Source organism: Scaptodrosophila lebanonensis, unplaced genomic scaffold (assembly GCF_003285725.1).
Source record: "Scaptodrosophila lebanonensis strain 11010-0011.00,11010-0021.00 unplaced genomic scaffold, SlebRS2 tig00000072-arrow-pilon, whole genome shotgun sequence".
Lineage (NCBI taxonomy): Eukaryota > Metazoa > Arthropoda > Insecta > Diptera > Drosophilidae > Scaptodrosophila > Scaptodrosophila lebanonensis.
In genome coordinates this window covers 1,400,707-1,423,385 of record NW_022060558.1, presented here as the reverse complement: position 1 = coordinate 1,423,385, position 22,679 = coordinate 1,400,707, and the positions used below count along the sequence as shown (strand labels likewise).

General features: G+C 35.3%; 1 protein-coding gene across 1 annotated transcript in view; it reads left to right on the top strand.

The window, feature by feature from the left end:
- The window catches only part of LOC115625187 (lutropin-choriogonadotropic hormone receptor), a 30,390-nt gene extending 22,791 nt beyond the window's left edge, over positions 1–7,599 (top strand). Inside the window, exons 6-18 of the mRNA XM_030520153.1 lie at positions 1,018–1,092; positions 1,412–1,477; positions 1,555–1,623; positions 1,695–1,769; positions 2,455–2,572; positions 2,651–2,865; positions 2,962–3,156; positions 3,930–4,082; positions 4,165–4,310; positions 4,378–4,606; positions 6,094–6,289; positions 6,354–6,550; positions 6,627–7,599. Coding sequence (XP_030376013.1) covers positions 1,018–1,092; positions 1,412–1,477; positions 1,555–1,623; positions 1,695–1,769; positions 2,455–2,572; positions 2,651–2,865; positions 2,962–3,156; positions 3,930–4,082; positions 4,165–4,310; positions 4,378–4,606; positions 6,094–6,289; positions 6,354–6,550; positions 6,627–6,804 — 1,912 coding nt within the window. The 3' untranslated portion in view covers positions 6,805–7,599. The remainder of the gene's footprint in view (positions 1–1,017; positions 1,093–1,411; positions 1,478–1,554; positions 1,624–1,694; positions 1,770–2,454; positions 2,573–2,650; positions 2,866–2,961; positions 3,157–3,929; positions 4,083–4,164; positions 4,311–4,377; positions 4,607–6,093; positions 6,290–6,353; positions 6,551–6,626) is intronic.
- The last annotated feature ends 15,080 nt before the right edge of the window (positions 7,600–22,679 follow it).

The following is a 22,679-nucleotide window of genomic DNA, read 5'->3' as shown; positions in this document are numbered from 1 at the left end:
CGTTTGGCTTGCTGGCTTTTTTACCTTAATATTTACTTTGTCATGTCTGTAGAGTGACTTGCGTGAGGGCTACGCTGACAAGCCATTAGATTGCACATAAACAAGTAACCAAGCCAATATTGAGAGCCCCAGCCGCGCTCACTTCCACAAAATGTTGCATTGAAGTGCCCGAGACAGCCGACATACATACTCGTAAATCATATGAGTTGTTTTTATTATCTATCTGGACTATCTACCTTTAAATCTGTTTGCATAAATGAAATGTATCGAAGAGTATCTAGAGTCAACAAATTATGTATGTACGTTCTACTAAGCTTGTTCAATTATATGTTTATACCTTGTACATAAAATGTACAAGAGTACAAGTATATTAGGTTTGCGGGAGCTGAAAATGTAACAGGCAGAAGGAGGCGTGGCAGACCCCACAAAGTATATATATTCTTGATCAGCATGACGAGACGAGTCGATTTAGCCTTGTCTGTCTGTCTGTCCGTCTGTCCGTCCGTATGAACACCTGGATCTCAGAGACTATAAGAGCTAGAGACACCAAATTTTGCACAAAGATGCGTTATGTATGTACGCTGTACAAGTTTGTTTTATTTTTTTGATTTCCCCCCACTTCCCCCCTATGGGGGTTTTCCCGATTTTCCATTCGTATAATCGCCTATATCTCGGCGACTATAAGACCTAGGAACACCAAATTTTAGTCCCAGATGCCTTATGTAAATATGCAGAAAATGTGTATTTAGGAATTTTTGAAATTTTTTTGTAATTCTCTTACTTTTTTAATTTCTATAATTATTCTAAACATATGTACAGAGTATTTCAAAGTCGGGACACCCGACTTTAGCTTTTTTACTAGTTTTAATAAGAATCTGTAGATTTAGGAATATTTCTCGCATAATTGTCACTTTTTGCTCTGCAGAGCTTGCATAGAGGGTATAAGATAGTCGAGCAATCCAATTATTGCAAAAACGATTAATTTATTTTGTTTTCCCTCTTTTATTTTACCCATAGACGTATCATTAACAGCGGGTTGACTCAAGTGCCGGATCTAATGCACTTGCCGCCCTATAAAATATTACGAATGATGTAAGTACGCTGTTACATTTAAGCAGCTTTAAGAACATTTCTTGTACTTATATTGCCGCATGTAATGCAGAGAAAATATCCTTTAATTGTCTGTTTATTGTGGCTGAGTGTCTACAGATGTTGCTAGGGACTGAAAAACAATGCCTTCACATAAGCCGATAACTGTAACAGTCCCAAAAACATTTTATTCCGTAAGATACTTAGAAGCCTGACATTTTTCCCAGCCAATCATACTTAACGCATACTTATTTATGTAAAGACAAAATTGTAGTGCGTAAGAAAAATGAGTTTTCTATTAAATTTAATTCCTTCGTTGCAGAGATCTCGATAATAATCAAATATCTCAAATAGATACTAAATCTATTAAAGTGAAGACTGCGCAATTGTAAGTACTTATGACGAAAGCTTTCTGAATTACTTCACTTCGAGAGTAATTTGATAAACGTTCGTTTTTCTCATTAGAATTTTAGCAAATAATGAAATAAAGTACATTGATGACTCGGCATTTTTTGGTTCGAAAATAGCAAAGCTGTAAGTAACGTTTATTCGACCTCTGTATTTTCCATAGCATATTTAATAAACATACTTATTGGTGTTTGCAGCTCATTAAACGATAATCGCAAGCTCAAAGAACTCCATCCCAACGCATTCCATGGAATAATAGATATTACTGAACTGTAAGTCTATAATTAAATATTTTAATTACGCTCAGGCAGTAAATTTAATATACACTTTAATCATTTCCAATGTGTTTTAATTTTATAATATTTTTGCAATATTAATCTTTATAAGATATTGGTTTATGTAAAATACTTTCTTACTTTCTTGCATACTTACTTATTTATTTGCTCGCTTGCATACTTACTTCGTACTTGCTTACATACTTACTTATCTGCGTACTTACTCGCATAGTTACTTGCTTACTTACTTGCATACGTACTTGCATACTTACTTGCATACTTACTTGCATGCTTACTTGCTTACTTACTTGCATACTTACTTGCTTACTTACTTATGCCAAAATACGTTTACCTATCATTTAATGCTTGTGGTTGAAACAAGTTAGGAGGTAGTTTATGATTATTACTTAAAGGTATTCTTGTAATATTTCCAATCCCTAATATAATTGGCTTACCATTTCATTTTGCAATATGAACGTCATTTATGGGGACAAGTAACATATATGTCAATTTTGGTCCCAATATAAGCAAATGGAGGTAGAGAAGTACAAGTATAAGGAACGTAGTTTCAAAGATAAGTAAGACAGACAAAACAGCAAAAGAGACATGGCAGATCCGTCTACTTATCGGAAATGATGACGATTTTCGCAAAATTTATAATACTGTTAACCTGCCCTTGCAGTGATCTCTCCAGCACTTCATTAGTGAGTCTACCCTCGGCTGGGTTGCAGACCATTGAAGCTCTATATATAGAAAAAACACACACTCTGAAAACCATACCATCCATTTACAACTTCCAGGTAAATAATAATCCAGTAATAATAGGTAGCCTGTTGGCTGTGGCCAATTTTTCAATAGAGCACATGTCCATTTCACAGAATCTACAACGCGCCTATTTAACTCACTCGTTCCATTGTTGCGCATTCGAGTTCCCCTCCCGACACGATCCCCAAAGGCACGCCCAACGCATGCAGGAAGTGGAAAAATGGCGAACTCAGTGTGGCAGCGGCAGCAGCGACGCACGCCAGCAGGAAAGTCCGCCACCTATGCAGCCCGTGGGGCACGTGAACAGCCAATCCGATGTTTATTACCGGTAAGCTAATGAGCTGCAGGTCTGGCCGAAAGGTCTGCACTCAAATCATGTTCTTGAATCGAACTTTAACTCTCGAATTTTAAATCTCGACTGTAGACGTCTGAAACGTTCGAAGGACGATTCGTTGCTATTGGTGCACACAGATGTTGATGTTGCAAAGGAGTTTCCACTGAGCTCCTATGATTACATGTCCGGCGCCACTTTAAACAATATCGGAGTATTCCACGAGGAAATTACAATAAATCCAGAGGACGAGCAGTTGGCCGAGTATTGCGGCAACTTTACGATACGGTAAGTTGTAGGTTTTAAAATAAGTTTATTTGTGAAAACAAAATGAAGGTCGAACAATTTTCCACATAATATATTACATTTTAGCTGTACAATAAGAAACCGTAAGCTAAACATTTTCTAAAATTAATTGCTCCTACTATTATATATATATATATATATATATATATATATATATATATATATATATATATATATATATATATATTATATTATACTATTTTATAATTATTTGTTGCTATAATGTCATCTATCTTTAAATATTTTCCCAAAATATCTAATATTGGAATCCAAATCTTTTTCGAAGATTTCACTAAATGTTGACAAATATGATTATTAATAGGCCCGTCAGTTTTCGTATACTTGTTGTCCAAATGATAGCTGAGTTAAAAAAAAAAACCCTAATTTTAAAGAACTGATTATTTTGAGTACTTTCTAATTTTTAAAAATCCCTGTTACCCCAGTTTTAGTTACTTACCTACAGTAGCTGTGTAAGGTTATGAAAGTCTTGCAAATTTTACAAACTGAATTGTATAGAAAGCTCTGATTCGAGCCTGATTTCCCCCATTTGTGGGTTGATTTGTTAAAACACATATCTATAGTATAATTATTTCGGATGAAGGCTCAATTATTTATTAGGTTATTATTAGTAAATTAATTAATTTTTTGAGTTCTGGCAGAGCTGGCAGAGTTTCATGTTAACTGTAGGTTACTGTATTTTTGGAAGAATTGCCTTTTTGGCATTAATGAAAAGCCCTTACATTTCCCATTCGCAGAAAAACGAAAGTTGAATGCTACCCGATGCCAAATGCTCTCAATCCCTGTGAAGATGTCATGGGCGTGCAATGGTTGCGTATTGCTGTTTGGATTGTGGTTGCCTTGGCCGTGGTAGGCAACCTGGCAGTACTCACGGTTATATTATTGACCAAGTAAGTCACAGTAGAGCATGCGAATCAATGAATCATATTTGTAAGGCCTGTTGTTTGGTTGTTCCTTTCTTTTCAATTCCAGACCAGAGGCGCCATCAGTACCACGCTTTCTAATGTGCCATTTGGCATTTGCTGACCTATGCCTGGGCGTGTATTTGTTGCTTATTGCCTCCATAGATGCACATTCAATGGGCGCCTATTTCAACCACGCGTACGATTGGCAGTATGGTAAGTAGAAAGCCCGTCATTCAAACTTTCCGTTCCACACTGATTTCGATTTTTCTGCTGTGTTCAGGTGCGGGCTGCAAGGCCGCTGGCTTTCTGACTGTGTTCGCCAGTCATTTGTCAGTCTTCACGTTGACTGTCATTACCATCGAGCGCTGGCTGGCTATAGCACACGCAATGTATCTGAATAAACGCATTAAGTTGCGCCCTGCTGCATACATAATGGTTGCCGGTTGGATTTACTCAATCATTATGTCATCGTTGCCGTTATTCGGAATTAGCAATTACTCATCAACCAGGTGGGTATACGATGCTGAGTGGGCTTTATTATTAGACTTGACTTCTTCACTGGAGTTAGTCAACAATTATTTTGATTATATTGGATGGATGGTTACGGCGGAAGAAAAATATCGATAAATGTAGACATGTACCTCCGTCCGTTCGGCTGTGTGTCCACATGAATACCGAGAACTTTTGAGCTATAATAGCTAGGGACACCAAACGTTGCCCTTAGAGCAAAAAGATTACGAACCTTATATAGCATAATTATTTTATTTTGAACACCGATTGTGAAAATAGTCTGGTATGATATTTTTATACCCTGTACCCAAGGGGTACAAGGGTATATTAGTTTTGTGCGAGTGTACATGTCACACACAGAAGGAGGCGTGGCAGACTCCACAAAGTACATATATTCTTGATCAGCATGACAAGCCGAGTCGATATAGCCATGTCCGTCTGTCCGTCTGTCTGTATGAACGCAAGGATCTCAGAAAGTATAAGAGCTAGAATTACCAAACTTGGTATACACATTCTCCTGAGCCCGAGAAAGGATGAGTTTGTTCATTTTTTCCGATGCACCCCCCCACTCCCCCCCTATTCAATATTTTCTATAACTCCCGTAATTTTTGGAATTTTGAATTAAACTTAACACATCCGATTATATATCCGTACACCAAGTTTCATTATGATAGGGTAATTAGAAAGAAAGTTATAGCCATATAACCAGGCCAATGCACACATAATACATACAAGTATGTACAAGTACACCAACGCACATAGACACGATTCTGATGTAAATGTTAATGTACGTATGCATGTATGGAATAATTTATATTTAATTTAGTTAATTAATTTAATTTAGTTAATTAATTAAATTAATTTAATTAAATTAATTAATTAATTAAATTAATTTATTTTTTTGTGGGGTGGTACAGGGTATTTAAGAGTTGAGCCTGCTCGGCTTTAGCATTCCTTTCTTGTTTCAGTTCATAATATGTATAGTGATGAGAGGTAGTCCTGTAATATTGTCAGCCATAAGGACTATCTGATCCTTAAGTTGTCAGTCTATTTATACACAAACAAGATGAGGTTGTTGTCGATGAATTTTTCAATCATTAATTTACTTGTTTGGTACTTCTAATGTTCTTTAAAGACGGTTCTTTGATTTGTTTAACAAAAAATACTATTGATGAGTTTGGCGTCGTAGCAGAAATATCCTTCGTGTGTTAAGCAACTACAAGTAATTTATTGTTGGTGTCGCGCAAAATGAATAAATTAGTAGTTGACATTATCTTCCCCTTAGTACCAAAATTTTGTGTAATATCAAAAATGTCTATGCCTTGATCCTTTATTTCAAGTGCCGGTCGACTTTGTTGATTTATTACAGAAGGCCATTCTGTCTGAATGTCGTTAAGTGCAGATCTCAAATCATTGAATGATAAATGCTGAAAAGCGTCATTTAATTTCTAAAATGTATCTTACCACATTTTCTGACATTTTTCAGTATTTGTTTGCCCATGGAGGATCGCGATGTATTTGACACTGTTTACTTGATTGCCATCTTGGGTTGCAATGGAGTGGCTTTTTCGATAATAGCTATATGCTATGCTCAAATATATTTGTCCTTGGGTCAGGAGACGCGTCATGCGAGACCAAACCATCCGGGTGAGATGGGTGTTGCCAAAAAGATGGCCCTGCTGGTGAGTTGAAAACTCCATTCATTTATTAGGTGATAAATGACAGATTGCTGTTCCTTTTTTTCAGGTCTTTACTAACTTTACGTGCTGGGCACCTATTGCATTCTTTGGTCTGACAGCTTTGGCTGGCTATCCGCTTATTAATGTTACTAAATCCAAAATATTGCTTGTGTTTTTCTATCCCCTAAATTCGTGTGCAGATCCTTACCTCTATGCCATATTAACATCACAATATCGTCAGGATCTGTCCGCCTTGTTGTCCAAGTAAGTCGTTGGCTCTGCACATATCATTCGGGTCCATAAGTAACTAACTATTACCTCTCCCTGCATGTCCTTGTAGAATAGGATTTTGTCGCCAGAGCGAATTGAAGTACAAGCACAGCGAATCCTTACATGGCACCACACATTTCACCACACATGGCTCTATGCAACGCCACAGCTCGCTAACAGCTAAGATACAACATGGCCTGATCACTGAAACACAATGTATGCTGAAGAACCGGGAGGATTATGTCTAAGCAAATGTGAAAGAGTTCTTTACCTGAAAGACCAACGGAAACTGTTGCTGTGGGCGTCTAACAAATTGTTTTGTTTGTGTACGCCATTATACTCTTTAAAATCTAGTTATTCCTAATCTGCATAGTTGTATGTTTATATTCGTATTCCTATTGCTATGCATTGTCTATGTGTGATATCGTTACTTGTTAGGCTTAACAGATTACTAATCTATTTAGCTCTCTATTTGCAGCCATGTTAGTTTGATACGCCCTCTATTATAATTATAGTATTCTGAACAGTCAGTATTCGTAATTATCATTATTTTTAAGGCGCACAGTAGTAGTTTTTGAGGGGTCGAACCCAAAGCTCCACTGTAATTTTGAAGGACCTGGTAGTATGTGCAAAAAATGTTAATCTTGCTGGCAAAGGAGACATTTTAAGTTAATTAATTGCTCTGTCGAAAAGAAATTGAGATTTCCAGATATTTCCATTGATGTGAAAACAAATGCTTTCAATCGAGAAGATATGTATTTCCCAAAAATATACTGGATGTAATGTAATGTAATTTAATAAATATTTAATGATAAATGTTTTCAAAAGATTATTGAGGCATCTCAGATAGTTTGTAAATTGTCCATTTATGTAGCCCATATATTAACAGGATCCACAAATTATTGTTTGATATTCAAATATGCTAAAAAGTTGAAATACTATATGTTGAAAATTGGTTACAATAATTTTTTTCCATTATCTAAACTTGAAGTCTTCTAACTTTACATTTATTATTATTGGAAATATATGTAGTTATTCTAAGCATAAGCAACTATAGCATTACCCATTGAATAAATATTTGAGTCCCTTATTATATACATGACGTGTGTGACCTAAACTACTAAATAACCACATATTTGTCGCTTACAGAAAATATAATAACTATGTATTTTGATGTTTGTATAAATGTTGTAAGAGCTCGATATAAAATCTATAAAAACAACAAATAAAATTTGTTTAAATATCACATCCAAAGTGTATTGTTGCTGTTAAAAGTTATTTTGGCGCCCCCTGGCGTTGAGCTTCTATAATAGTAAATGGCAGCACGGCTTCCAACCAGTTATGGCCGGCCATTTTGAAGAATGCCAAACTGTAGCAAGTTTTGGAGGAACTGGGCACGCATTTGAGCTTTCTAGTGGAAGTCAACAGTGTTCCAGGTTTGTGCTTTCTGGAAATGGAACAGAAATATTGGCTTAAGGAACAACAGGTGGTATATTCTTGAATGTTGTACTTGTAGCTGAAAAATAAAGCTAAGCATTTTAAAAGTTGGTGGAAGGTAAAGCGAACTCTTTTTCATGTTGTGAAGAAATACATTTCACAGTCTTCTAATTCAACTATTAAGTTCTTTTTTGACTTAAATGGAAGTAAGAGTAAAACGCTATAATCAAGCCAAATCCTTTGGCAGGTAAATGATAAACAAAGCTTTCGCTTATATCATTACCACAATCGACAAAAAAGTCTCCCTAGCAAGATATATATTTAAAAAGATACATGACTTGTAGTTGACTTGCTTTGCGTATAAATAAGACAAGTTAACATAACATGTTTGGTTCTCCTAGCTGTTGTGGTTCATAAGTTTTGAAGAGTGATCTGGCAGACGGACATGTCTCATCTTATTGACTCGATACTTACGTATAATGGAATATATCATTCGGCATATAAATGCTCCAAGTCTGCTTCTGATATTACATTAACTCTCCGTTTATACGTGTTCATATATTTCACCAACACAGCTTTGGAGTTAAATTAAAGTTAATTTCTCATTTAAGCCATTCCACCATGAAGCCTTGTTATAAAATGATATGAAGAACTTCACTAGAATTGAAATTAGTAATTCCCAAACATCATAATAAAAACTTAATGGCCTAAGAGCTTAGGGTTAACATTCTAGTTGTGGGTGTAAATTGGGCTTGTTGTGCGTGATACGTTGTGGCAATTCCAACATTGCCGAAAATAACACAACTTTTTCATCAACTTAGCAGACACGCGGCGCCTGATGACTAGCTTTGTATTTTCCAAATATGAATACAAAGTGTCGCTACAAATATATATGAGTAGAATAAGCTTCTAATACGCTCACCTTTTGTGGCGGAGTTCGTTCACCTAACGAAGTGACAAAGCTAATTTGAATTAATTTGTTTTAAAGAACTTTTACTTTGAAGTATGTGGAAACCGGAAATAGGTGAGGAGTGCCGCTTGTTGGAGCTCTGGAAGGCAATAATTAAAATCCGATTATAGAATTTCATTTTGTTCCGCTACAGGACACGCATAACAATTGGCCAAGTGCTGGACATGCCAAGTAAATATGTATCTATGTATGTATATGCTGGAGTGCTAACGTATTCCAAATGCGATTATTGGGAAAAACAGGCACAGGAATTTAAGGCATCTGCTTTAGTCCCATACTTGTCCGTACTACTCCTCCACTAGCTATTATGTAGGTTTATTTAAGAGCCGTTTAAGTTTATGTGTTTAGTAATTAAAAGCTCGACTGCTCATAAAATGAAAATTTATTAGCGTTGTTTAAGCGAATCCTCGTGTGTTTGCTGTAAACATAGTTACGAGTATCTATGAGTGTGGCTGAACTGCGTGGGCATTTATGTGGGTGTGTGCCCAATGGGACTAGTTTTTGATGAAATTCCGTCTGAGCCTGTTCGGCACACACACACACACACACACACACACACACACACACACACACACACACACACACACACACACACACACGCACACGCACACGCACACAAATATACCCGGAGGTGGTTTGTTGACTGTTGTTGCTCTATAAATCCCTGTGGACTTTTAATGTTCTTAATTGGAGGTGACGCCACTAAAAACTGGCTCAATCGATTTTTTTTTTTTGATCACAATATCTGAGCCATACTTGGCCTTAATGAATGTAACAATAGACACCTCCCACACACACTCTCCCATTCACACGCACCCACTTGGGTTGCATTATTACCCGCATACTTTATCAATTAGACTAAAGCTATTTGCAATTCATTTTTTACATGCGAGTACGAGTAGTGTGCGCGCATCGCTGAGTTTGTTTGCACAGTACACGTGTTGCCTTATATATATTAATTACCATCAAATTGCTTGATGTGTGATTTTATAGGTGATGTGGGGCGAGAGGGTGTGAGAGCATACTGCAGCGCTGCTTTTATTGAAATGGCAAAGGGCTTTGGCAGTTGACAGAGTGCCATATTAGATAGGGCAGAGGGCAGCCAATCAAACAGCTCAATTAGTTGCAGACACAGCAGCATGTGAATGTGAAAAGTTTACAGTTCGACCCTTATCACTTCTGAAAGGCTCATAAAGGACCATCAATATGCTTATAAATACACATATGTAAAGCGCCTAAGTATTTAAACAAACGAGCAAACGCAAAGAGCACAGTGTTACGTTTATAGCAAGTATTGTTAGAAAAGTTAGAAAAATCAAAAGCAATTTAAAACTGAATCTTCACATATATTTTTGGCTGCTTTTTAATTAATTTGTAAAAAGTTCTGACAGTTTTATTTAACATTTGTGAAAGGTTAATCCTAAAAGTGTGCTGCACAATAAACATTATGTTTTCTGAAATGTACATCTATGCATACAATTTATTAAACCAGTATTCTGCTACCATATGGCAGCTTAAGCTAGTTGAAAATTAATGGGCAATATATATACAAGTATGTACAAGTATATGTATATTTACAATATTTTAGATTAAATAGGATGTATTCTATATATTTCACACAAGGGATCTCATGGGGAGATCCTTTGTTTGGCACTTCTTCAGTCTTCTTTTCCTGGGTATGGAGAGCAGCTGTCTCGCTAATGCTTTAGGGTACCGAGGCGCTTCCGGTAATTGCCTGCGTGCTCTCGAAGGACATCGCCCACCTTGGCAACGCAGAAGTCCCTTTAACATTATGTTAAATATACTCCATATACATACCTATACTTAATTTTGTTGACTCCTTAATGATTTTTATGGTGTCTATATATTTTGTTATCCTTTCCCAGAATCTTGAAATGCGATCCGAGAAAGTGTTTTATTCTTAGTTCCAATTGTGTTTTATGTTTGGTTTTTTTTTAACAGGCTAATATTATGCAAAAGATTCGATATAATGTAAATAATTTAAATATGAATAAAAAATTACACATTTGCCAAAATATTCCCAAAATTGTCATCTCATTATCTGTAAAAAAAATATGTTGTAAAAAATATCGTTGAAATGAAACATTCTATTGGTAGATGCTCCAGCTTCTAGCAACGTTTCAGGACTATCTCGCAGTTTGTGATTTGGCTAAAATATGTCTCTGAACCGAGAACAAATGAAGAAATCGTTTCAATAATAATTCAAAAGCAACATTGTACACAAGATGTGTTTGTTATTATTATTATAATTTTTTTAATGTCACCCTGAACGACCAAATATAATTTTTCTTTTGCCTTCTACTACCAAGGGTAATTCAGGATACATCAGCTTCAGCATATTTCACATATTTCAAGTTTATGACCAAAGGGACAATATCTTTTGGAACGGAAATTCAGACGAGAAGCGCGATGGTAACTTCTGGTGAATAATTAAGTCGATTTCGTAGTGACGTACATAGATACATAGATGGGTTTTAATTATTAGAGTGAAAATTTGAACTCCTTGACAAAGTTTCAAAAAGTATTTAATATGTTATTTAAAAACGAAACGTATGTAGCTAGCTACATTTGGATCTCATTCCTATGAGAGAAGTCCAATGTTAAGTGTAACAATTTCGGCTCGTTCCGATGGAAAATAGAAGCAAGACCTGCTAAACAATAAAAAGCCGCCCTCATCGTTGATTTCGATTTAAATTTCGTTTTAGCCTATATCTTTAAAATAAAGTTAAGTAAGACCAGTCGAAAAACGAACTTCGAATAATTTTAAGCTTTGTGTCAATTAATATCAAAAGCATGCGAGATGTAAACAATATATATGTACATATGTATGTATGTAGTATCACTCTAAAATAGGGGTAGAGAGAGAGAGAGAGAGAGAGAGAGAGAGAGCAGAGTGTTAATTAGACAGTCCGTTTTTATACCCTGTACCCAAAGGGTACAAGGGTATATTAGTTTTGTGCGAGTGCACATGGAACACACAGAAGGAGGCTTGGTAGACCCCACAAAGTATATATATTCTTGATCAGCATGACAAGCCGAGTCGATATAGCCATGTCCGTCTATCCGTCTGTCTGTCTGTCTGTCTGTCTGTATGAACGCAAGGATCTCCGAAAGTATAAGAGCTAGAATAACCAAACTTGGTATACAGATTCTCCTGAGACCGAGAAAGGACGAGTTTGTTCATTTTTTCTGATCCACCCCCCCACTCCCCCCCTATTAACGATTTTCTATAACTCCCGTAATTCTTGGAATTTTGAACTGAAATTTGGTAGACACATCCAGTTAGTAATTATATATCCGTATACCAAGTTTCATTATGATAGAATGATCGGAAAGAAAGTTATAGCCATATAACCAGGCCCAATGCACACATACATACATATGTACAAGTACACAAACACGCATAAGGCAGGATTCTGATGTAAATGTAAATGTATCTATGCATGCATGGAATATTTTATATTTAATTTGGTTAATTAATTAAATTAATTTAGTTAAATTAAATTAATTAATTAATTTAATTAAATTAATTTAATTATTTTTTTGTGGGGTGGTACAGGGTATTTAAGAGTTGAGCCTGCTCGACTTTAGCATTCCTTTCTTGTTTGTGCTAAGTGTTGGTAAGCCCGGCTGTTGGCACACACATAAGTGGATTAGTGCTGACAAATTGTATACAAAAAAGGGAAGCAAATAAATTGGCGTGCGAAATACTTAGCAAATAAGTTAGTAAAAACATAAAATTGCAACAGTATTGTAGAATTATAGGTCAACATTATGCTCAATGAAAAAACAATCCAAATGTTTTGTTTTGTACAAAAAAGCGAAGCAGCTGATCTACTGACTTTATCTCATATATTCGCTTACACACAAATGTCTCTATTGTACAATCTACTTAGTCTAGTAGCTAGTCTAATGCTTAGAGCTACAAAGCGGGAATAATTATATGTAATGGAAACCAAAGAGCTCACTATTGGTGCTTAGCGTAAGTATCATTGATAGTTTTGCAGCTCAAATACGGGAGGTTGGGGAGCAGCTTACCATCTTTTATTGTCCTTGGTAACGTCGGTATGTACAGCACTGAAGGCTCATATTCATTGTCAATGCCAGGTACACGTGGGCGTGCCATTGGGCAACTAATAAATACGCCAGGGAAAAACAGGTCAACTGTGAGGGGAGCTTATAAAATTTAAGTTAAGTACGTAAAACACTCTACCCATGCAAAAAATTAGTTGCCCCTTGACGAGGGGTTGCCAATGGGGGTTCTTGCAAAAAATGGCACCCAATGCGCTCACAAATACAAAAAAAAACTGAACCCAACTAAGCCCAATCCCAATGAAAGTAAACGCACAGTGCACAAACACAAACGCACTGTTTTGTACATGAATGAATGGGTACAGTGGGCGGCAGCTATATTTTTACGGCCATTGTGTGTCCAGGAACGGTAGTTCAGATCCAGTATTGTCAGCTCTGAAGTAGTTGGTTGACGGTGGGAACAACTTTAAAAAGTACAGTTGTACAGTAGAAATTAAGCTGCCCATTCCTTTATATTAACTGATTATTTATTAATTTGGACCAACAGCATGGAATATATAGGAGAACGAACATACATATTACATCGATACGGACCTAGGAACGGTTTATTTCAAAAAGAGTATGCTCGCCTGGTTATTCAAATTGCATATTGTAATACTTACATTTGCAAATTGACGGTCGTATAATAGATTTGAACCATTATCTTTAAACTATGACAATGCTGATGGAGTCCATCAAGAAAAGTGGAAACGAATTGGTACAGACTTCTCCTACTAAAACAAAGTTTATATATGATATGTTTCTTACATTATTTTACTCTAGAATGCTTAAATAAGGGGATAAGAGTAAACCCATGTTCGAAAAATATGTAAAATAGCACAATCAATAAATAAATAATAATAATATAAGAATGTTTCCAAACTATCGGGGTTGAAATATTAAAAAGGTTGACCAAAGAACTTAAAAATTATTCTAAATGATTGCTGACCATTAAAAAGGAAATGATTTGGTAAGACAACGGTATACTAATCTGTTAATAGTACACCATTTTCCGTGGATTTTGTACCAATCTGGTTTCAAAGCCTCATAAATCTATGATAGGCAAGTAAAATATTCGGTCTGATAAAGAAATTCTACAGTACTGGGCCTTGTATCTGAAGGCCATGATGGATTAATGAGATAGTATAAACGCTAGATGTATATATCGTAGATAATTACTATATAATCCGCTTGATTCGTTACAAATGCTATTCATATTTAGCTTACTTTACACACAGATTTCTAAAAAATATATGGATTCGTGGTAATTTGAAATGAAGAGGAATGTGCGTGGCAAAATATAAACATCAACCACTGTACATTACCGTATTTATGCCTGTTTACCACTAATACAGCTAAGCACGCACACACACACACACACAGGGCTGGCGATGCGAGCCAGGCTGGCAAGCCGGCAAGTTAGCAGACAAATTAGCCAAATGCGTTGCGTTGGCTCGACAAAGTATTTCAGTCGTGCGCGAGACGTCCTGGCAAAAAGAACGCAAACAGCTCGAAGGTGAACCCGGAATGGAAGTGGTTGTGAAAGCGAAAGTTTAAACAACACGTTCAGACTCGTAAAAAAGCCGTAAAAATTGTAATTGCAAATAATTTCTCACATAGACGGGCACCATAAATGGTGCAGTTCATTGCTAATATTATGAAAAACGTGCAATATTGTGGCATATAAATGATTAGCTGCAATGAATAAAAACAAATAAAAAAACACGAGTGACGAAAACAATGAAGTACGAGTATATAACTGTTTGTTAGAGCCATAATCAGTTGATAAAAATATCAATTAAATTAGCACGTTTATCAGTCAATCATAAAGCCACAAACCCTAGAACTTAATGAGATTCCCCTCCACAAACCAAGCCAGTACATTTACTGTGTTCGTGCAGTGTAGTGTAACCTTTTCGTTATCTAGTGTACGGGTATGTGGGCGTGCAACAAGTCGCATGGCTCTACCGTCTATGATTTTGGCCAGAGTTTGCATTTAAATGCAAATTAATATATGAATTCATAATTACTTGTAAAAGTTTTACATAAATTTCTTAAGAAACTGTGCGTACAAAGGCGAACATTGTGCAGAACAAAAGTGTAAGTGTTTGGAAAGCAATTTATATGATAAACGATATTCTGCATATAGCACCTTAATTAATCAAAACGAACAATTCCAAAGCAACTTATCATTGTCGTATTCGGAAAAAATACAGCATAATCATTGTTTGCTTTTCACCGTCTGCAGAAAATTGTTTTTTATTTTTTTATTTGCAAAATAGTGAATGCACAAAATACTCTTAGGGAGAAACGTTCACCTCGTCTTTGTAGGTTGTTTTCTTTTTGTTTTCTCCCCTAAGCATCTTTAGTCAGCTTGGATGAACATTAATATGCAAGGCTCGAGCAGCTGCTGGCTTAGATAGCTGTGTCCGACTGTTGCCCCTAAAATGAAAAGCGGGAGAAAAAACGAAAACTTTTCTTATCATCATTTTTTTTATTGTCTCGCTGTTGTAAGGGGCCTACAGTTAAGTATGTGCGTATATGTTTTCAGTGCCCCCGACATGAAATTTTAATATTTCGTATTCTTTTTTTTTTGTTTTTACGGGCGTGGGTGTGCTTTTGTTTTGCTTTGGGTTCCGTGCAACAATTTGTGCCGCTAATTGAAATGGAAGATCTAAAAATAATCCATATATTTAAAATTAAAATGGTTAAAGTGGCGTGAAAAAGAAACTTTTGGGAATTATAGCATACATTATACATAAGTATATGAGGATTAATAATGTAGTCATGAATCCATTAAACTAACAGTGGGTGTATTGGCATTGTCAGTGGAACGGCAGCAAATCATTATCTTTTAATTTTCTCCGTATTATTAGACTTCTACAATAGATGCAAATGATATGAATTTATTTTTATCTAAAAGGTGTGAAGTTTATGGGCATGAGTCAGAAATCATTTGGGCATGTAAGAAGAAATAAATTTATACTTAATACGGATGTATCCGAGTCAAACTAATAGGAAGATGTTCTCCAATTCTAAAAAACGTTAAGAGCCAATTAACAAAAGGTTTTTAACTGAAAGGTTCAACAACATTTATTTCACCATTAGTTTGTTTTTAGATACAGGTCACTGATGCTGATCACCGATCAGCAGGCGCCGGCCTTAACTTATGATAATTTATATGATTAACACACTCTTTCTTGAGGACGGTATATTACTCATACAACATCTGCTGAGACGCAAAACTTTTCAAGCTATTTTATAACTTTCTTTATCTTTGAAAAGGAAGAGTGTAGAATATAATAATAATTGCGTTGGTATTTAATTTTCTTTAATTACATATTCTATTCTGAAGCTATTTAAATCTATATGATTTATTTAAAGTTCACAACAAGTCGAGTTTAGATAAATTTATTTACAAATGTTTAGATATTACAAGCTGAAAAAAGGCCTGCTTTGGGCAAGCAGCTTCGAATAGTTAGTAAGTTTAACTCTAAACACTCGTCTTTTCATCAAGTCCTAGAATTGTCGATTCTTCAATTTAAACTATTTAATTTAAGATTCAATACGATGGGTATCTTTAATGCATAATTTTGTGCATTTTCAATATATTATTGCGATTAAATAGTAGGTATTAGGTATTAAGGAGAAGTTGAACGATAACTTGCAGCATTTTATTGGTTCGCCTCAAACTTTCGTAATCTCTGCTGTTAATACACATTTTGACAGTATTGCGCCATTTATCTAATTAAATACTATGAAGTCCACCAGGTGTGAACGGAGCTCATCTGAGAAGCTCAAAGCCAGGACACGCCATCAACAAGAAAATATTCTTTATTAGAATGCTCGCAAGCGAGCTGCATATTAATTACTATTCTCATAGCGCATATTCACACTTTGCTTTCCTATTGTACATTCAGGACACAGTTCATCAGTTGTGCGGGTATGCAAAGGGCGGAGGGGCCATCATAAAAATTCATCAGGCATTGTTAACGTGTCAGCGGGCTGTATTTGCCGGTGTCTTTGGCACAATCAGCCAAATGTCACGCTAGTGGGCGACAGCGACAAAAGAATCTCGTCTAAAATTGTGAAATAAAAGCACAGCTGGTGCACATAAAGCCATTCAAGGTATTGAATTGTATTGAATTGGCCTATGCCTACGCCTTTATATCCATATATCTTGGCGTTTCCATGGCCTTCCATTGTCACACAATTCATCACGGATTACTGAACTCTGCCTTTTCCTATCAACGTTTTTGTCTCTGAACTCGATAGGCTGTGCAGTTCACATATAGATAGATTTGGTAATTTATTTACGATATTTAAAATATGTATATAAATTTTCCGATCAGAAACGGAAAGAACAACGTAACAAAAATAAATGTGGAAAACACAAAAAAAAAACACACACAAACTAAAACGTAAAAAAAAACCAGAAGAATTCTGCTGATGCTATATTATTGTTTTTGTTGTTGCTGTGCTGGTGCGCTGTGTGTTTTGTGTACTTTAGATGCCACCAACAACAATAACAACAGCTTCAGTAACAACAAATAAAACAGCCGTAGCGCATATTGCGCATACGCTCCGTTGCCAACGGGTGCGCTTCATGCGCCTGTGCTTCAGTTCTACACAGTGAGATATGAAGATGTGGGAAGAGCTTTATTCGGCACTAATTAGGTATTCAAATTTGAGCTCAGAAAATCAGAAATATATTATTTTTAATAAAATTAGTGGTTTGAGGCAGAATAGTTTTAAAAACGAAATATTTTCTAATATAAATAACTGGCTCTAACTTTAAACTTTACAAAATTAATTTAAATAATGCAATATGTATGTAAATTTGTGGTTCGTTTGAACTTTAAATTTTATATTTATTATTTTATTTATACCTCCTATCAAAAATTCATTATTTCTAGAATAGGCAAAATATATTTCCTCGAAGAAGAAGAAACTCTCATAATTGGTTTTCTAGAGAAATCAAACAAATTCATCACCCGGAATGATTGATTTTTATGACTTCGGTAAAGAATCTATTAAGACTTTTAAGACAGAGACGCCAGCAGTATAGAGTAATTTTAAGTTATCTGTGCTTTCAACACATGATATCCTACCAATCGTTCACAGATTACTCTTTCTCATCATATTTTTAATCAGTCTAGCATATCATTTAGCAATAATTGTTAAATTATAAAATACGAATATTATTTGGTGGGGAAACACTTCTAATAAATGATCTGATTTCCAAGTTCGGGAAAACAATTTAAATTTAATAAACTATTATGTTACTGATAAGTATATATATAAATTAGTATTTACTTTTATTTGATTCGCTGCTTATAATAATATGGATTCGAATTCGATTAGGAGCGATTGCTCTTCAAGTGAGTTGATCACAAGTTCGTTGAAATGATTTGATTATGGACTGTGTCAACAAATCTAATATTTTCTCTTAGTGTATATGTGTGAAATACACAACAACAACAGCAACAAAAACAACATTAAACACCGGCATCCCAGCCAGACTGGCAGTCCAAAAGTTGACGATTGGTTTGTCAGTTTGTAATCAACGCGTGCCGACGGCAGCTGTGTATGTGCCTCACAAATAATACAATAGCAGAGAATTTCATCGCTAGGCGAATTTTTGTGAGCTGCCGTCGAATAAAAGTATAAAACAATTGTAAAATTTGTCGCGTGTTACGGAAAAATTTGCATACGCATGTAACGGTTGAGCGTAAAAAAAACTTTACACTTAAAACATGTACTAAAACAAAAGTAAATCACAATGCGCAAACACAAACAAACTACGAATATGCTATATGTATAGACAGTCTCAAGTAATGGAATGCTGCAAGCTTTAGAAAAGAGACTATGTATATTTATGAGGAAGCATCGCAGCATCTGAATGGGCGTGTTCGCTTTAATTCATCATTTGTGATTTGTTTATCTTTATTTACCTGACCGCGAAGCGCGTTAAACTTGAATTTGTTAAACGATGTAGAAAACGCATTATAGCCACAATTCTTCATTCACATTGGAGCTGGAATGGGTTTGAAGTGCTCCTCATATACTTAGTAGTGTCATTTGAAACGAGAGTTTGTTTCGGTCAGAGTTTAGTTGCCAATGCAATTTTTTTTCAATATTAATAGTATTTGGTTTGTAGGTGTGCCAAGTTGGCAACAAAATTGTAAGCTTTGACGATGAAGCCTTCAACATTTTTGTGTACTGTCACTATTTAAAACAATTTGAAATGTGAAAAGTTACATTTGATTCTAACGGTATAAAATAAACTATCAGTTCATGGCAATTAAATTTTTCTAGCTACTGGGCCATATTTGCTACATTTGTTAATTTTTTTTTGTCTTGAACTTTTGATTACTGTTTCCAGCAAATCCGCTTATTATGTTTTATTCATTATCAAAAGATTTTTTCTTTTAGATGTTATTTAACTTTATGGCTTTTTGTACACAAAGTGCAAATTTTGCGTATTTATATAAGTATTATTTCTATCAAAAATGATGGCTTTACGATAGTGTTCTACAAATTTAAAATGGAAGAGGATGGATAGTTTTGAAAACATTGAGTAAAACACACGAATCTTTAATATAAATATTGAAAAATAAATACTTACCATTTGGGCTGTGTGTTGATTACAAATTCGTTAGACAGTTACGACAAACTGCTAAGTATATTATTCCTGTAATTCAGTTTGTCTTTAAAACTAAGACATCAATGGAACATTAAGGGAAAAAAACAATCAAAATAAATAAACAATAAAACAAATTAATTCCAATAATTGTCTAAACCTCAATATATTTTATGAATCTTTGATGCATTTTAAAATCAAAAAAAGTGCCTAAGTAAATGTTTGCGCTTTGATGCTGCATTCGCAAAATTTGAATTGCTCTCAATTTTCTGGCAATTAGCATATTAAAAATAATTTTATGTAACATTGCGTTTTTACTCTGTGCACATGCGGTTGATTTATTTATTGGCCATTGATTTGCATTTTTGTGTAAATACACAACTCGCACACATACTATGTAAATACATATATGTACATCCACGCTGCAATTATAAATGTGGCGAAAGCTGTTGGCATTCCGGTCTACAAATTACCCAAAATTGTACAGTATTGCTGAAATAAGCAAGTAATTTTGTTAATTGAAAGCCATTTGTTTTAGTTTTTACAAAATCTTGTAGTGTACAATTCATTTTAGCTTTTAATTGCGTGTCGTTGGATGCCATCCAAGGGAGCGCCACATTTTCAAATTTATGTCTCCCATAATCATTGCGAATTGTGTAAGGTCAAATGATGTTTTCAATAAGGAATATCAGGCTCGTAATCAAATTAAAATTACCGGCGACAAGTCTACTCTATAAGCACGCCGAAGCACCCTGCAGTCAAGTGGACTTTGGCGAGTTGTAACTAAATTGCTCAGATGTTTTGAAATTCCAAGCTAGATCCTACTAAACTGTGTTCATGGTGTCATGAAATGAATTTTGTCTAATAGTTGAAACTGTTGAAATCGTTTTCTAAGAATATAGTATGTATACTTTGTGGGGTCTTCCACGCCTCCTTCTGCCTGTTACATTTTTCGCAAACCTAATATACTCTTTTATATTTCATGTACAGAGTATAAAAAGTGGAGATAAGCGCACACAACTGAAGCAAAATACAAAATATCTGTTGTTGTTACCGCCTGTTAAGTTAAAAGCTTTCTAAGCCCGCATTGTTTAAACTTTAAGCCAAACAACTTTTATTGCATTTTTTTATTGCCAGCAACTTTCCCAAAAACAAGTAAAGTACTCATGTTTTTTCTTGTTTACAAATACATACTACTTTTAGTTTTACACAAAATGCAATTGCCATCAGCTGCGCTTTTATTTATAAACATTTTGTTGTTGTTGTTAACTAATAAGTTTGCAAATAGATAGTCGGCCTGGCAAGAATATTTGAAAATTAAATGAGTTTAAAGACTACAAAGTAAAAGTGGCTGTTAGATCGAAAACGGGTATATAACCAAGGGCATTCTCAGGGGGTTAGGGATTGCTATTGCCCCCCTAAATCTTTAGAACATATTTTTCGCTATCTGAAGTCGACCATACATTCATTAATATGGCGTACTATTTCGCCTTAAAATGGTACTGAGTTGGATTTTTTAAAGTTTTTCTGTCATTTGCATAAATTATTATTTTAACGCATCGTGCGTTATTTAATTACAATTTGAATTGTTTGGCCCCCCAACCTTTTGGAAGAAGCTGCCTAAGACCTTGTGTAGAACATATATTTTTGGTTTCTTAATAGTTTACAACACATGTATATATATTTATAAGATTTTGTGTACTATTACTGTTAACACTTGTGTTTAAACGACAACTCTGCATGACTTGATTTTCAAAATAATTCCTTCTGCAGAATCTGTGTTGATAAGAGAATTGCTAAGTTCTTTGAATAAGTCGCTCTGCTAATGCAGTTTCATTAGGGAAATTCCCCATAGTTATATAGTGTAAGAATCGCAGCTTATCTGCATAGCTTTGGCAGAAATAGAAGTGAATAGTGAATCGGCACCGGTATCAAGACAAAAACTAGTGCAAATATTTGACACTGCTGGGCAGCCACTTGACTGCTCTATTTATCCTGTCCCAACTTGTAATGTCAGTCATTTGACTACGAAGTATCTACTCTACATACTATCTATGTATATGAGTGCTGTGTGTGTAGGTGCAGTTCAGCAGTTCCATTGGCAGTCCTTGCATTTGCAGTGCCTTTCATTAATTTTCAATTGTGTCACATTGCTAATAATAGTGTCTGACATTCGACGGCACGATAGCTGTCAGCTACGCCCAATGGATTTCATTTCAAGTTGCAAGTGAGTCTCTGCCTGTGTCTGTGTGTGTGGCTTTTGGGATTGGTGGTGTAGTTCGGAACATGCCAGACAACTTAGCGCAGCTGTTAAACTTGAACAGATATACATATCTTATTTAACATATCGCATATTACTTATAGACATGCTCAAACCGTAATTTGCAATGTGATAGATGAATAAACAAATGATATACGTGTGCGATTTTCACTTTCTGAGCGTAAACGCCACAAATTCAATAAGTTGTGCTAAATTAGATTATGTTTGAAGTATTTTCAATGCAAAATATGCAGATAGTGCAGGACTTACAAGATATTTCTCATTCGCTGTATCTGAAAGCTAAAGTATATTCTGAATCAGCATAAAGGGAGAAATCCATCGGGACATGTCCGTCTGTCTGAAGGTATGTCCTGATTTTAGAAACGGCTGAACCCATATTAACCAACTTAGGATGTAGAATCTCCTTAACTGCAGGCAATACGTGTTTATTTATTTATTTTTCCCATTTCCAGCCCGCCACTTGAGCACCCTGTATCCAACGTTTCACCGCTACAGTCATTAAACTTAAACAATTCTGATATACTTTCTGATACACTCGTACATAGTTGAGTGGCTTTTATTTGATACCATGATATTAAGATATGTTTTATTGCACCGATTTGGATAATGCTTTGAGACTTTTACGAGGCACTAGAAAAAACTCTAAATTACCAAAATTCATTCCCATATCTTAATAAACACAAGCGTGATTTTTATATGG